General features: G+C 57.4%; 4 protein-coding genes across 4 annotated transcripts; 2 read left to right on the top strand and 2 right to left on the bottom strand.

Annotated features, from left to right (window-relative positions):
- Positions 1–419: 419 nt before the first annotated feature.
- BDW47DRAFT_128741 (ABC transporter ATP-binding protein) lies at positions 420–4,492 on the top strand (the record flags this gene model as incomplete). The annotated part of the gene is made up of 2 exons (XM_024816899.1): positions 420–1,356; positions 1,434–4,492. The coding sequence occupies 2 exons, from the start codon at positions 420–422 to the stop codon at positions 4,490–4,492; spliced, it is 3,996 nt and encodes a 1,331-aa protein (XP_024668840.1).
- Positions 4,493–5,159: 667 nt separating this feature from the next.
- On the bottom strand, positions 5,160–11,384 carry sidD (nonribosomal peptide synthase SidD; the record flags this gene model as incomplete). The annotated part of the gene is made up of 1 exon (XM_024816900.1): positions 5,160–11,384. The coding sequence occupies one exon, from the start codon at positions 11,382–11,384 to the stop codon at positions 5,160–5,162; it is 6,225 nt and encodes a 2,074-aa protein (XP_024668841.1).
- A 264-nt stretch (positions 11,385–11,648) lies between these two features.
- sidH (enoyl-CoA hydratase/isomerase family protein) lies at positions 11,649–12,706 on the bottom strand. Its single transcript, XM_024817998.1, has 2 exons — positions 12,470–12,706; positions 11,649–12,408 (listed from the first exon to the last, which is right to left on the bottom strand). Exons 1-2 carry the CDS (start codon positions 12,696–12,698, stop codon positions 11,822–11,824), a joined length of 816 nt encoding a protein of 271 aa, XP_024668842.1. The 5' UTR covers positions 12,699–12,706; the 3' UTR covers positions 11,649–11,821.
- Positions 12,707–12,933: 227 nt separating this feature from the next.
- Positions 12,934–14,372, top strand: BDW47DRAFT_134040 (GNAT family N-acetyltransferase; the record flags this gene model as incomplete). The annotated part of the gene is made up of 2 exons (XM_024817999.1): positions 12,934–13,929; positions 14,001–14,372. The coding sequence occupies 2 exons, from the start codon at positions 12,934–12,936 to the stop codon at positions 14,370–14,372; spliced, it is 1,368 nt and encodes a 455-aa protein (XP_024668843.1).
- Between the last annotated feature and the right edge of the window lie 54 nt (positions 14,373–14,426).

A 14,426-nucleotide genomic window follows, 5' to 3' on the forward strand; every position in this document is an offset into this window, starting at 1 on the left:
GTGTCATAGTTTGACAGCGGCTGCCAGAAACAGACTAGCGTTGTGCTGATTTTTATCTGATAAGATTTGATCCTGGATCGATACCGGTACCGGTGTATAGTACGGAATACTTACGCACGTATGTAATCCGGTATCACGTATTGTGGTAATACGAGCCCACTAAGATTGATTAGATCAAGTAGATCAAATCCCTGCAGCATCCATCTTCTTACGTAGCGACATTTTCGCCCCACTTCAGCGTCAGTCTTTGGGACCTGTCGTTGCGTGTGTCTGGGCGGAAGTCCTTCACCCGAGAAACGGGAATGAGAGAAAAGGAGAGCAAAAAACAAAGACCTATGGTTCCTAGACCTGGATAAACGCCCACGGCTCCTACAACCTACACTTCTCCCCCCCCAGCAGGTCGATAGTAGGACGGCACCATGAAGTTTTTCGCGAAATTGCTAGACTACCCTAGCATGCTGCTGGCCGGCAAGCCATCCAGGGTCGACCGTGGCATGCTGCTCATGGGTGTCGTTTGCGCCATCGCGTCTGGGGTCCCGTTTCCCTTGATCGGGATCGTCTTCGGCCAGCTGCTGGATGATTTCAACGCAGTGACCTGTCAGGAGACCAAGCAAACGACAGAATCTGACGCACAAGCTCAGAGTGATATGAACGGCAAGATCTTGTTGATCGTGTATCTGGCCATCGCCCAGTTCGTCACCATCTACCTCCACCTGACCTGCTGGACTATGACCGGCGCGCGACTGGCGCAGAGACTACGGGAGAGCTATTTGAAGAATTTGCTTCGTCAGGAGCCATCCCATTTTGATAAGCTGCCTCCGGGCGAAATCGCGTCCAGGCTCAATGGCGACATTCAGACTATCCGCTCGGGTACGTCCGAGAAAGTCGGCATCTGTCTGTCGAGCTTCTCCTTCTTCGTGACCGCATACATCGTGGCCTTTATTAAAGACTATATCCTCGCCGCAATGCTCCTCTCCCTGATTCCTGCCTACTTTATCATGTCCTTTGTGGGTAGTCATTACATCGAGAAGTACTCCGCGCGCATGTCGGACTATGCGGCCTCGGCGGCCTCCATCGCCTCCGAGGCGTTGTCCAACCTGATCGTGGTTCAATCGTTTGGTGCCAACACGCGCCTGGAGGAAAAGTTCTCCAAGGCGCTCAAGTCGTCGGAGCAGGAAGGTCTGAAGAAGGCCACCGCTGTGGGAATCCAGTCCGGTGTCTTGTACTTTGTGGCGTATTCCGCCAACGGCCTCGCATTCTGGCAGGGGAGTCAACGGATCGCCGACGCCGTGCAGTCCAAGTCCAACGGGACCACGGTGGGCTCCACGTTCACTGTCATCTTTATTCTCATTGAAGGTATGTTTTTTTCTTTTTTTTTTTTAATATGCTGCGATGGTATGGAGACAAAGCAAAAGAAGCTGACGGATAGGCAGCGACCCTTTTACTGAGCCAAGTCGCCCCCTTTCTGCATCTGTTCACCGCTGCAGTCGCCTCCTACAGCAAGCTGCGCGGCGATATCGACCGAGAGCCTCTTATCGACGGTACGACAGACGCCGGCATTCGTCTGACACAGGCGGATGGCGGTTTCGAGCTCGAGAACGTATCTTTCATCTACCCCTCTCGGCCAGAGATCACCGTGCTCGACCAAGTTAGCCTCTCCATCCCGGCCAAGAAACACACTGCGCTGGTCGGTCTCTCAGGTAGCGGCAAGTCCACGATCGCCGGCCTCGTCACCCGGCTGTATGATCCCAACCAGGGTCGAGTGCTATTCGACGGCCAGGACCTGCGCGATATCAACACCCGCGACCTGCGCGGGTTCCTCAGTCTCGTCCAGCAGGAGCCTTCGCTGCTCGACCGATCACTCCTGGAGAACATCGCTCACGGCCTGGTGAACTCCAAGAACCCGGCCCATGCAGCCCTGCTCCCGGCGCTGCTCAGCACCGACCTGGCCGACGTGGCGAGCGAGGTGCGCGACGGCGCGGACTTAACGACCGCGGCTCAGAAGCGTGGCGACCTCGTCGTCGAGATCGTCAATCTGGTCAGAACGGCCGCGACGCTAGCGGACGCGGACGCGTTCATCGTCGCCTTGCCGCAGGGATACGGAACGTTGGTGGGCGCGAGCGGCCGGCTCATCAGTGGGGGCCAGCAACAGCGAGTGTCGTTGGCTCGTGCCCTCGTCAAAGATCCGGAGGTTCTCGTCCTGGATGAAGCGACGGCGTCGCTCGATTCCCGCAGTGAGCAGCGCATCCAGAATGCTATTTCCAGTATAGCAAGTGGCCGAACTATGATTACGATTGCGCATCGCCTGTCGACCATCACCAGCGCCGATAACATTATCGTTATGCACCGCGGACATATCGTTGAACAGGGAGACCACGCCTCTCTCATGGCTAAGAATGGCACGTATGCGGAGATGGTAAGGATGCAAACACTGACCTCTAGTCCGGAACAGGACACAGAGGCTTCCAGTGTCGATACCGGCCGCCAGTCGCACCAGGATCCTTCCCCCATTACAGAGGATGCGGACGACGCTGGCTGGGCCGCTGTTGATCCCCAAGAGAAAGCGAATATCGTTACGGTCGCGACGAGCACGACTCCAGACCAGGAGACAGCGGACAACGACGAGGAAGAGCCCCCCGCACCACCCAAAACCCTCTGGGAGCTGGCTTGTGGCTATGCGCCAACGCTGCGACCGCATCTGTTGGTTATTACCCTGGCCCTGTTGGGCGCCAGCCTCGTCGGTGGGGCCTTCTCCGGCGAAGCGGTCATCTTTGGCAACACCGTCGGCAGTCTGAATCCCTGCAAGGGCCCGTCAGCAATCCGGTCCGACGGCAACTTCTACGGACTACTGTTCTTCGTGCTGGCCATCATTGAGTTCTTCGCCAACGTGGTGAGCTGGTCTGGGTTCGGATGGACGTCGGAGCGCATCGTCTGCACGGTGCGTATCCTCTCCTTCCGCTCCCTGTTTCAGCAGGACCTGCAGTGGCATCAGTCTAAGGGCCGCTCGCCGGCCCTACTGCTCTCGTATATCACGCGCGATGGCAGCGCGCTGGCAGGGCTGAGCGGCTCCGTCCTCGGCACGCTCTTCTCTATCACCGTCAACCTCATCGCGGCCATTATCCTGACCCACATCATCGCGTGGAAGATCGCTCTCGTCTGCCTGGCGCTGGTGCCGCTGCTCCTGGGCGCCGGCTTGATGGAGCTGCGCGTGCTCGGCCGGTTCGAGGACCGCCATGAGAACGCATACACCAAGTCTGTGGACATCGGTGTCGAGGCCATCACCTCCATCACGACCATCGCCGCACTCTCGCTCGAAACGGACACCCTAACCACATACCGGCGCTCCCTGCGGGGACCCCGTAAGGAGACCCGCGCCGTTACGATGCAGGCCTCCCTCTGGCAAGCCATGACCTACTTCCTCGGCAATCTGGTCAACGCCCTGGCCTACTGGTGGGGTGCGAAGCAGATCATCGCCGGCACTTACACCCAAACCCAGTTCCTCATCGTCGTCTTCTCACTGCTCGTCAGTGCCCTCCTGTGGAGTCAAATGTTCGCTCTCGCCCCGGAACTCTCCAGCGCCCGCGCCGCCATGGCGCGCATCCTCACTCTGATCGAAGCCGGCTCCGACGGCATGCAAGGACACGTCCCGACCACCACCGCCCTCGACGAGAAGACAAACCTCTCCGACCCCGAGAAAGCCACCTCCGGCCAATCCAGGGGCATCTCCGCTCCCCCAACCGCCGCCGCCAGCGTCCAGCTCCACAATGTGCACTTCGCCTACCCCGCCCGCCCCCACACCCCCGTCCTGCACGGACTCAACGTTACCGTGCAACCGGGCCAGTTCTGCGCCCTCGTCGGCCCCAGCGGCGCCGGTAAATCCACCATCATCTCGCTCATCGAGCGCCTATACACCCCACAAGCCGGATCCATCCTCATCGACGGCGCCGACGTCACCCGTCCCAACCACGACCCCAACTTCCGCGACACCATTGCCCTCGTGCCGCAGGAGAATGTCCTCTTCGAGGGCACAGTGGCCTTCAACATCGGGCTGGTCGCGCGACCCGGCCACGCCGCGTCCCTGGAGGAGATTATCGCCGCTTGCAAGCTGGCGCACATCCACGAGACGATCGAGGCGCTGCCGGACGGGTACGAAACCATGTGTGGACCGAACGGGAGCCAGTTCTCCGGCGGGCAGAAGCAGCGGCTTTCGATTGCGCGGGCGCTCGTTCGGCGTCCGCGGCTGCTGATTCTGGATGAGTCGACTAGTGCGCTGGATGCGGAGAGCGAGCGGTTGCTGCAGCAGGGGCTGGAGACGGCGGCGCAGGGCATCACGCTTATTGCAATTGCGCATCGGCTCCGGACGATTCAGCGCGCGGATGTGATCTTTTTGATTGAGGGGGGAGTGTGTGTTGATTCGGGCAGTCATTCGGAGCTGCTGGGGAGGTCGGACAGTTATCGGGCGAATGTTTTGCATCAGACCGTTGCGACGTAGGTTGGCTTTTCTTCCTGGTCTTGCTGGATTCTCTTTGTATCCTTTGTTTTATCGAGTGGATCTCACTTTTTTTGTTTTGTCTTTGATTCTTCTGGGCGTGTTGCCCAGGGTTGCTTTCCCGCGTGATTGGCCTTGTGTATGACCCTTGACTATCATCGATCTTTTAGACTGTTAATTCTTTGTAATATAGACTAGCTAAACAATAGACTTCAATTTCTGGATTTTTAAAAGAATCATGATAGGTCTTGGAGAGGATAGTTTAAGTGAATGACTAGTAGCTTAGGTACTGGAAGAATAACCAGGTATCTTAGTCTCTGAGTGTTTATATGTTCTCAGTCTGGGAAGATGCACTCATGATAATCCATATCAAGCCCGGGTCTTTGCTGAGATATCATTGTGTTAATTCAGTTGTCTAATCTAGAACGAAAGAGTATTGCAAATGAATATATTACTATGAATATATTAACATAAATATATACAGAAGAAGTTGAAGATGTTATCAGAGCAATTGCCTTCATGGCTGGTAAGATCAGATGATGTACATTGATTATTCTCTCTTCTCTCTTCAACTTCACATTCCTCCAGCTGTTTCAACCATCCACTGCATACTTTCAATATCAGTATCATGAAAATTCAATATCTGGACAAGAATCCCGATCTCAACAGCCTATACACTCAAAACACCGCCCTCCCCTCCAAGTTCCTCCACCGCATTCCCCAGCTCGCTCAACACCCCATCCACCAACTCCCTGTCCCGCTCACTCCCAACAACCCCAACATGCATGCGCCCCTCTTTCACAAACGACACGATCTTCATCGGCGCCGGTGCATCCCCATGTGGATCCTCCTGCTCAACTAGACACCGCCCCCCAGCGAAATCCATCGCATCAAAGTCTTCCCAGTCCTGATGATGTACCAGCGAATCGAACCCAATCGCCTCCTTCGACCACCGGGTACATTGGTCCCGGATTCGCTTGAAGCCCAGGAAGTCGTGCCCGGCCGACTCGGCGCCCTGTCGCTGCACACTCCGCAGCAGGTCGCGGGCGGTCCAGCCACCCTGGAACACGACCCGAATGGGCGTCAGCTGGTAGCAGGGTCCTGCGACAGTCTCCGTCCCCGCCGGGGAGACCTCAACCTGGCGGCCCATGGTCACGCCGCCGAACGTCACGTCTGCGGTTTGCAGGCGGCGGGCAAGGACAAGTGCCCAGGCGCCCGTGAGGAGGGTTGCGGGGGTGATTTCTTGCGTGGTGGGGTCGTGGGATAGGGATACGGGTTGGGTGTGGAAGATTGCGCGGTCGGTTGGCTGGGTGGTTTGGCCTGGGAGGATGGAGAGGGTGGAGTCGCGGAGAACGCTGCCCCAGTAGGTGGTGGCTTCTGCTTGGAGGGTTGTGTCGTGAATGCGCGAGATGTAGTGGGAGAAGGGCACGTGCTGTAGCGCTTGTTGAGGGTTGGTGTAGAGGGTATCTAGGTCCTGGAGGAGCAGGGGCAGTGAGACGCCGTCGTATTGGGCGTGCGAGAGGCCGAGGACGAGGCAGTGGCAGCTACTGGCGATGTCTTGGACGTGGAAGATTCGCAGGAACGGGGATCCCAGTGTGAAGGGCGACTCAATGTCCTCGTTACAGAGCTGCTTGATGAATGTCTGGAGGTTGTCGCCGGTGCTGGCGTGTTGAGTGGTCACCACGGGGTCGTCCAACCGATCTAGAACAACTTGGAGGAAGCTCTCCTTGTGCTGGACAAAGACGGTCCGCAAGATGTCATGCTTTTGGATCAGCTCGGTTGTGGCCTGGATCAGGCGTGCGGCGTCAATATGCTCGTCGAAATAAAGCGTGGTGTACTGGAAAGATGTGCGCGGGTCGTGGATAGTGGCACGAACGTCGAGGGCTTGCGAGTCTGTCACGGGGTAAACGTCTTGAATACTACAGCTTGAGTCAGCGAGCTGGGGCTTGACCGTTTCCTGGCAGAGCTGCTCGACACTCGACTCGTCAAGCGTGGAGAACCGCTGGTAGGATTGAACTGGCGCCGGTCGCAAGGTGTAACTGTCCATCTTCAAACGCTTCGCAGCATCGCCCAGTCGCATGTGTTGGAAGATATCGGCCACTGTCAGCCGGTGACCATCGGCTCGAAGGAGAGAGACGAGCTTCATGGCCAACACGGAGTCACCACCACGTCGGAAGAAATTGTCGTCGACATCAATCTCATCCGGGAGAACTCGGAGAATCGTTGCCCACGCAGCCCGTAAGACCTTCTCCGCCACTGTCAGGTCGGCGTGTGTGGAGCCCTGTGCCCATGCAGTTTGAAGGGCTTCTGTCAATCCGTGCTTGGTCGTCCTCGGAATGTCCGAGCCAAAGTGACTGAGCATAGCGCGATCAATCTGCCCTTCGTTGGTGGGCATATTCTGAATGGGAATGTAGCAGGCGGGGGCCATGTATGATGGCAGAGAATCCCGGATGAACTTGTCTAATCGTTTTAGTGCTGCTGCTAGGTGGATCGAAATGTGGGAGCAGATTGCGCTTTCAAAGCCTTCCATAGCCAGACGGTGCTCCGTGGACATCAACGTGGCGCATTCTGTCTCTGACTCTGGCGACTCAATAAAAACGACGAGTTCTCCCTCCTGCGACGGGATTTCGCTAACCACGGCGACAGCCCGCGCTGTGGCTGGGAGGTACTTGGCAAAGAGGTCCTCGAGGTCAGCAATGTTCACGGCATGGCCCTGTAGCGATACCACGTTCTCCTTACGGCCAATGAACACAATCGTCCCGTCATCTCGTAACTGCACTATATCACCAGTGCGCTGGATTTTGCCCTGACGGCCCGAGCAAATGGAGCTCCCAGCCACGAGCCAGTCTGGCGATTCGAGAAGATCATCGCCTTGGAGGAAACCGGCCTCGAGGCAAAGCTCGCCGGTGCTACCAATCGGCGAGAGGAGCGACGGGTTGCGCAGATCACACACCCAGGGGACCGCCACGGGGGGATATTCCGATCCCGATGTTATGGCGGAACTCGCACGCGGCGTTGTAGTACTATCGTCCATAGACAGGGGCGGTGTTTTGTTCCACTGCCAGATCTGGTTCAATTCCACCTCCGGAACACAGGATATCTCGTTCAGGCTTTGCGAAACGTCCTTGCCCATCAACTCATGGCAGACCGTTTCTAACTGCGCCAGGATGCGTTCCATCTGAGCAACCTCGATAATCGCACTGTCGAAGCTGGCACAGACTCTGAAACCGCCCGTCTTCTGGATCCCAAAGGCCAGCATGAGGGGGTACGGGTTGAAATGAAGAGCCTCCCGGACGACATCTCCGTGCGTGAACCCGAGCTCGTCCCCGACATACTCCGGTTCGGGCTGGATGACCAGCCCAGTTGGGGCTTCACAGGCGTGCTGCGAATCATCGCTCACCTTGCGGATATTCTGCATCCCCATATGCTGGTAGGGGGTTCGGGTGAGAGGTCCCTGTTGGACGGTCTGCAGATACGAGCCGACGGTGTCCGCTCGGGACACACGGATTCGAACAGGAACCGTCGCGATCAACGGTCCGACGATGCCTTCCACCCCCGCTAACGGGATGTCTCGACCCGTGAGTGTTTCACCGAAGACGATGTCGTCGCTCCCAGCGTAGCGTGACGCCAACAGCGCCCACGCTCCCCGGATCACGGTAGCCACCGTGAAGGGCCACTGGGAACCGGCATCTGGAAGCGAGATGTGGCGCTCCCGCATGGCATCAGGGTTGGGCACATGATCGCGGGATGGGAGACGCGGGAACTGAGGGCCCACGGCCCCGTGCAATTCTTCCCTCCAGTATTGCTGCATGGCGGTTTCGTCGATGTCGCGGACATAGCTTACAAACTGCCGGATCTGTGCCGCTGACGACGTGCCGACCATCCCCTGTAAAGCATCACTCACTTGTTTAAGAATGAGGGGCTCAGACCACCCGTCGTAGAGAACATGGTGGACGGTCCACACCATATATCTCTTCTCATCATCGGGTGGCGTTATGATAGCATAGCGAGCGAGACTCTGTCCAAGACCCATTGTCTCCGTGTGATCGATTTCTAGGTAATGCTCCAGGTCCGCAGCTTCTCTCCATTGGATCCGGCCTGTGTTAAGCACCACCTGCTGGAGACCTGGCTCCCCCTGCAGCTGAGCGAGTCCAGTCCGCAAGATGGGGCTTTTCGCGACTACTTGCTCCCAGGCCTTCTTCCACGCATCGAGATCGGTGTTTTGTGGGATACATGCCACTCGCTGCGCAATATATGGCTCAGCAGACCTGAGAGAGAACGTGAAAAGCGACTCTTGGGTGGGCGTGCAAGGGTAGATATCTTCGACTGCCTCTCGGGTGACCCCACAGGCCTGCGCCGCCTCGAGGCAGACGGATTCCGCGTCTCCCATGATAAGGGAAAACGCGCGGGTTTCAACTTCGTCTTCTACCGTGCAGGCTTTTATGATGCTCGCCATTGCAGAGAGGGTAGGGTTACTGAACGTATCCGCAACCGTGAGGTCGAGGCCATGCGCTCGGCATACTGGAACTAGTCGCATGGCTGATAACGAATCGCCTCCTAGCGCGAAGAAGTTATCTTGAAGACGGATACCAGTCGCGTCGATTTGCAGCACGCTTGCCCACGCATCGCGTAGACGCTGCTCGGTCTCCGTCAGTTCCCGAGCCGTGTTTTCGCTGGTACCTTTCTGATCGAGCTGTCTCAAGTCGACAGTAGCCCCGAACTCCCGAAGACGCTTCCGGTCGGTCTTGCCGGAGATGAGAACAGGGATATGATTTACGGGGATGTATGTCGTGGGAACCATGTACCGAGGCAGGACCTTAGCGATCTCTGCATCGGCTGATGTGAGCATACCTTGCTGCTCCGCCGTGAAGTCGACCGACTGGAGCTCACAAGGACGCCCTTGGTTTGCCGTCGACTGAGAGATGGCAACAAAGGCCACCAAAGTCGGCTGCCCCAGGGTCTTGATAACTTCCACAATGACCGCGGTGTTGGTTGGAAGTATCGCTTTCAGTTGGCTCTCAATCTCGCCAAGCTCCACGCGTTGCCCGCGCAATTTGACCTGGGTATCTTTCCGTCCGGCAAAGACAATTCCCCCCGATCCATCGGGATCGTATTTCCCCAGATCCCCCGTCTTGTACAGACGGCCTCGGCGGCCTGCATGATCTTTATGCCCTGCCGTCAGCCAGGGAGGGTTTTCGATAAACGCCGCGGCCGTCTTCTCCGGGTCGTTGAGATATCCCTGGCCGACAATAGGACCCTCCACCAACAGCTCGCCCACCGCACCCACCGGAACAAGCGAGTTGTGGTCGTCGGGGCGCACAATCCAAATTGCAGCGCCGTTGCCAGGCCCAATAGAAATATAGTCTCGCCCAGTGGCTGCGCTGCTGTTCACGGTGCAGCCAATAGTGCACTCACACGGCCCATACCCGATGATGATCCGCGCATCCCGACCCCAGACCGTTACGTCCCTGGACGAAGCAGCCTCTCCGCCAAGCCCAAGGCCGCCGCTAAGCGACGCAATGACGTCCGGCTCCAGAATGCGAGCCACCGACGGCGTGATCCCCGCGTAGTTGACTTCCATTGCGCGAATAACCCCATTGATATCATTCAGCCGGTCCTCATCCGACGGGATGCACAGACACCCGCCGCTCCCGAGCGTCAGCAGCATGCTATCAATACTGACGTCGAACGCGTACGACGCAAAATCCAGAACTCGTGATGTCTCGCTGTACCCCACGGCCTGGGCGCGAGGCACCGCACTACTGGTGTACGTCCGATGCGACACGGTCACTCCCTTGGGAGTCCCCGTGCTGCCGGAGGTGAAGATGATGTACATGAGAGTTGACGGTGCCACAGGCTGTAGGTCTGCCCCCGAAGCCGTCGTGGGGTCCTCGGCGGCGGGGAAGATATCCGCCTCGACGACGAAGTGGTTTCCGGACGGCAGAATCTCCACCGAGAAGCCGTGCTGGTCTCGCGATGACACAATGGTGGATGCGCCAACCTGCACGGCCATATTCTGCAGCCGTCCCAGTGGCAGCGATGGGTCCATCATTGCGAAGGTCGCGCCGGCTTTCATGACGGCCAATACGGCGACGACTGTCCAGCGGGACTTCTCAAAGCACACGGGGACGATGTCCCCCTGGCGGACGCCAAGTTCCTGCTGCAGCGCGCAGGCGACTTGTGTCGAGTACTGGTCTACCTGGGCGTAGGTGAGGTCGCCGTCCCAGGAGCAGATTGCCACTTTTGTCGGGGAGCGGTAGGCCCGCTCGGCGACCATGTCATGCATGCAAAAGTTGTAGCTCGGCGGGAGGGTGTGGTTCCAGCGCCAGATGTTGTCCAAGTCGTATGGTATGGTGTTTAGGTAGGATTCGATGGTGGTGTTGGGGTTGGATAGGCCGGTGTGGACGGTGTGGACGAGGGTGTCGATATGTCGGGTGGCTGTGAAGGGGAGCATGTTGTCGGACATCCACGCGGGCCGGACTTCCAGGCTTTGATTTCGAAGACTGACCTCAATACAGAGGGTTGGCTCTTCATTGACTTTGTCAGAGGAGGTCGACAGTGACCCCGTGCTGAGGAGAAGGCTGCCGGACTCCAACATCGACTGGCCGGCTTGCGCCTCCGTTGCGATGTGCTTGGATATACTCTGGATTGCCCGGCCCACGGTGGTTTGGATCCCATCCGGAAAGACCTCCTCCATTTTGAGGGTCTTGGTATCTGGCTCGCTAGACCCGTCTTTGTACGCCCACTGGAAGCGAATCTGGACGTCGTCTTGGGCGCGCAGGAGCACAATCAGCCATGACAGCAGTACAGCTTCGTCTTTCATCGTCACGTCATCCGCCCACTGAACCGCACGAGAGCTTTGGCAGCCGTCGTTATCTGCCTTGATCGAGCCCATGGTGTACTATGGCCTTTAGACCGAAATTGTCTTTGACTGAGTGACTCCTAGCAACAGGATATGGATAAATACAATGCCTCGACAGCAACCGACCATGTGTATGGACCGCGCATGGGAAACCAATATCGGTATGTCCAAAATCGCGCATTGCAGCGGATACTAATGTGGGCCTGTACCCCATCCACAGTTGCCCTGATTAGGATAGTCGGATCCTGAGAATGCCAGGTCGGCCTGGTGTATTTCAGGGCTGAAACGTGTATGAGCGGTATGGTATCAGTATTACGGGTTCGTCGTCATGGGTCCGAAATACAGTGTTTTACAGTGTTTTACGTAGGGCGCGGAATCCCCACTACCGGATAGACGAAGTCATTTTGACTGGTATGAGGTTAGGGGTCTCAGATTGATAACGCCAAAAAAGGTGGACACGATGATCAAATTCACAAGCTGCTGCTTCTCCAGCGGGGCTTTTCCTTGTCCACAAACGCCCTCACTCCTTCGTGGAAATTGGGACCGGCAATCAGTTTCCCGTACCACCCATCCACCAGCCTAGTACTGGCATCCTCAACGCTGGCCTGCTCCCAACCGAGATGGAGCCCCTCCATAGTCACGCGAATACTATCCGGGCTGTTACCGGCAATAGTGGTGGCAAGTTCCACTGCGGATTCCACCAGCCGACTCGCCTCCACCACGCGGTTCACCAGGCCCCAACGTTCCAGCTGCGTGGCCGGAAAGCTCCGACCGCTGAGCGCGATCTCCGCTGCTCGCTGTTTGCCCAGGATGCGCACCAACCGAGGTAGAGAGCCCGCTACTGCTGCAATACCGCGTTGGACTTCGGGTAGTCCGAATGTGGCCTGCGGATTGGCGATGACTAGGTCGCAATTTACCGCCATCTCAAAGCCCCCGCCTAAGCAGTGGCCGTTGACTGCTGCGATGATGGGTTTGGTGCCTCGGCGTCTAGGGAGGCCCGCTAGACCGGGGGCGGTCATCTCGTTGACCGTGCCCTGCGCGTTAAGCCGATTCCATTCTGTGGGTTGTTAGCTCGTATGATTCGGGGGGCTTTTTCTCTAGGCTCGATGGGGTCCTACCTTTCAGGTCCGCGCCCGAGCAGAAAGACTCGCCCGTGCCTGTAATAATGGCAACCTGTAAGTTGGGCTCAGTGTCAAACCATTCCCATAGGCGTTGTATTTCGGTGCTCGTAGCGAGGGGAATACAGTTACGTCGCTCGGGTCGGTTGAGGGTGAGTAGTAGTATCTGCGGAGTCGGGAAGGACACTAGACATCCTTCGACGGATGGATGCGAATAGGTGGCTGCCATGGTGTGAGATACAGAGAATTGTGTTAGTGGACAAGCACTAGACATGTTGATTCAAAAGGACTTATATAGATTCCAGACTTCGGCCCCTGCCATTCTAATTGGGACTCCCCACCGGAACCCGACAAGTTCACAGACCTCGGCTCCCGAGTTAGGGCCGCCCTGGTGTCGTTTAAGTAGTCAGTCAATGTTCAATTCTCCCAATGCATTCAAATCAGTTTCCAATTAATTCGGAGCAATGCACAGCATGGAAAAAATTGTCACAGATCTGTCATCTCATGACAAGATGCCCACCTATCCCTGGGTGAAGCTCCCCCATCCCTACCTAACCACGTACGCCATCCATGCCATCTCTGCAGAGTCAGCCAGCCCCCAGGTGCTGCAGCTGCGACTCCACGACTCAACAGCCGGACAGCCCCTTCCAGAGCCTCTCCACAACAGCTCCCTCTGTTACACCGACCTCTCCTGGGAGGAAGCCGGCACGACAATCCCACTGAAAGACAACAGCCCATACGCCCGCGCTCGCCGCGCCCCAGGGACCGCCCTCCACTGGACCGACAACGAGGCCCCCAGCCTGGGTCAAATATGGAACGTTATCCATGCGACCTTTCTCACGCACCCACAACAGGAGATAATTCGACTCGACCTTGCAGGGTGCGACCATCCCATCATCCGCGAGGAATGTATCCGCACCGGCCTAGCCATCCCCTTCCCCTCGCCGCGCGAGCCCTTTGGCCGCGAAAACAAGCCCCTGCCCACCGACACCATCGTACTCCTCCGCTCATCCTTCTGGCAAGGCGCGGGCTCACCTCTCGGCCCCCGCCCGATCTGGGCCATCGAGCAAAACAGCTCCCACAGGCGCCCAACAAGCGCCTACCCGCCGCTCGCGCAGAACTACGAGTTCACCATGAAATTTCCCGAGGAGCGCATCTACGCGCGCCATCCCATCCGACCGGTCAAACCAGCCCCCGGATCCCTCGTCTACAGCCGCTACATCCCGCACTTAGATCAGCACTTCTCTCTGATGGTCGTCGACTGGCAGGACGAAGAGCATCTGGGGCTGTTCCACAAGTGGCAGAATGACCCGCGGGTGGCGCGGGGTTGGAACGAAACGGGCACGATTGAACACCATCGCGAGTACCTGCGACGGCTGCACGAGGACCAGCATGTGCTCTGTCTGTTTGGGCGGTTTGACGAGTTCAAGTTTGCTTACTTCGAGGTCTATTGGGCCAAGGTCCGTTCCTCTCTCTTCACACTCCCTCCGTCATAGTATATTTGACGAACTGTCGTGCTAACAACCTACAGGAAGATCACTACGGCGCGCACTACGACGCAGGCGACTACGATCGCGGCCGGCACTCGCTCGTCGGCGAAGCAAGCATCCGCGGCGCATACCGCGTCAACGCGTGGTGGTCCAGCGTCATCCACTACGTCTTCCTGGACGAGCCACGCACGATGAACGTGGTTGGGGAACCTAAAGCAACCGGTACCACGGTGCTGTCTTACGAGAATGCGCAGGGGCTGAGCGTCGAGAAGTATGTGGATCTTGGCCACAAGCGCTCGGTGCATGTCTGCTGCAGCCGGGAGAAGTGGTTCCAGCTTTGTCCGATGTTCTGGGATGGGCGGGAGCGGCCACTGGAGAGTGCTGACCGGATGGCATGGGATGCGAAGTTGTAATTAATTAATTTTTGACTTTTTCTTTTTCTATTTCTTTTTTTTTTTTTTTTTTTT

This window comes from Aspergillus candidus (assembly GCF_002847045.1).
Source record: "Aspergillus candidus strain CBS 102.13 unplaced genomic scaffold BDW47scaffold_56, whole genome shotgun sequence".
Classification (NCBI taxonomy): Eukaryota; Fungi; Ascomycota; class Eurotiomycetes; order Eurotiales; family Aspergillaceae; genus Aspergillus; species Aspergillus candidus.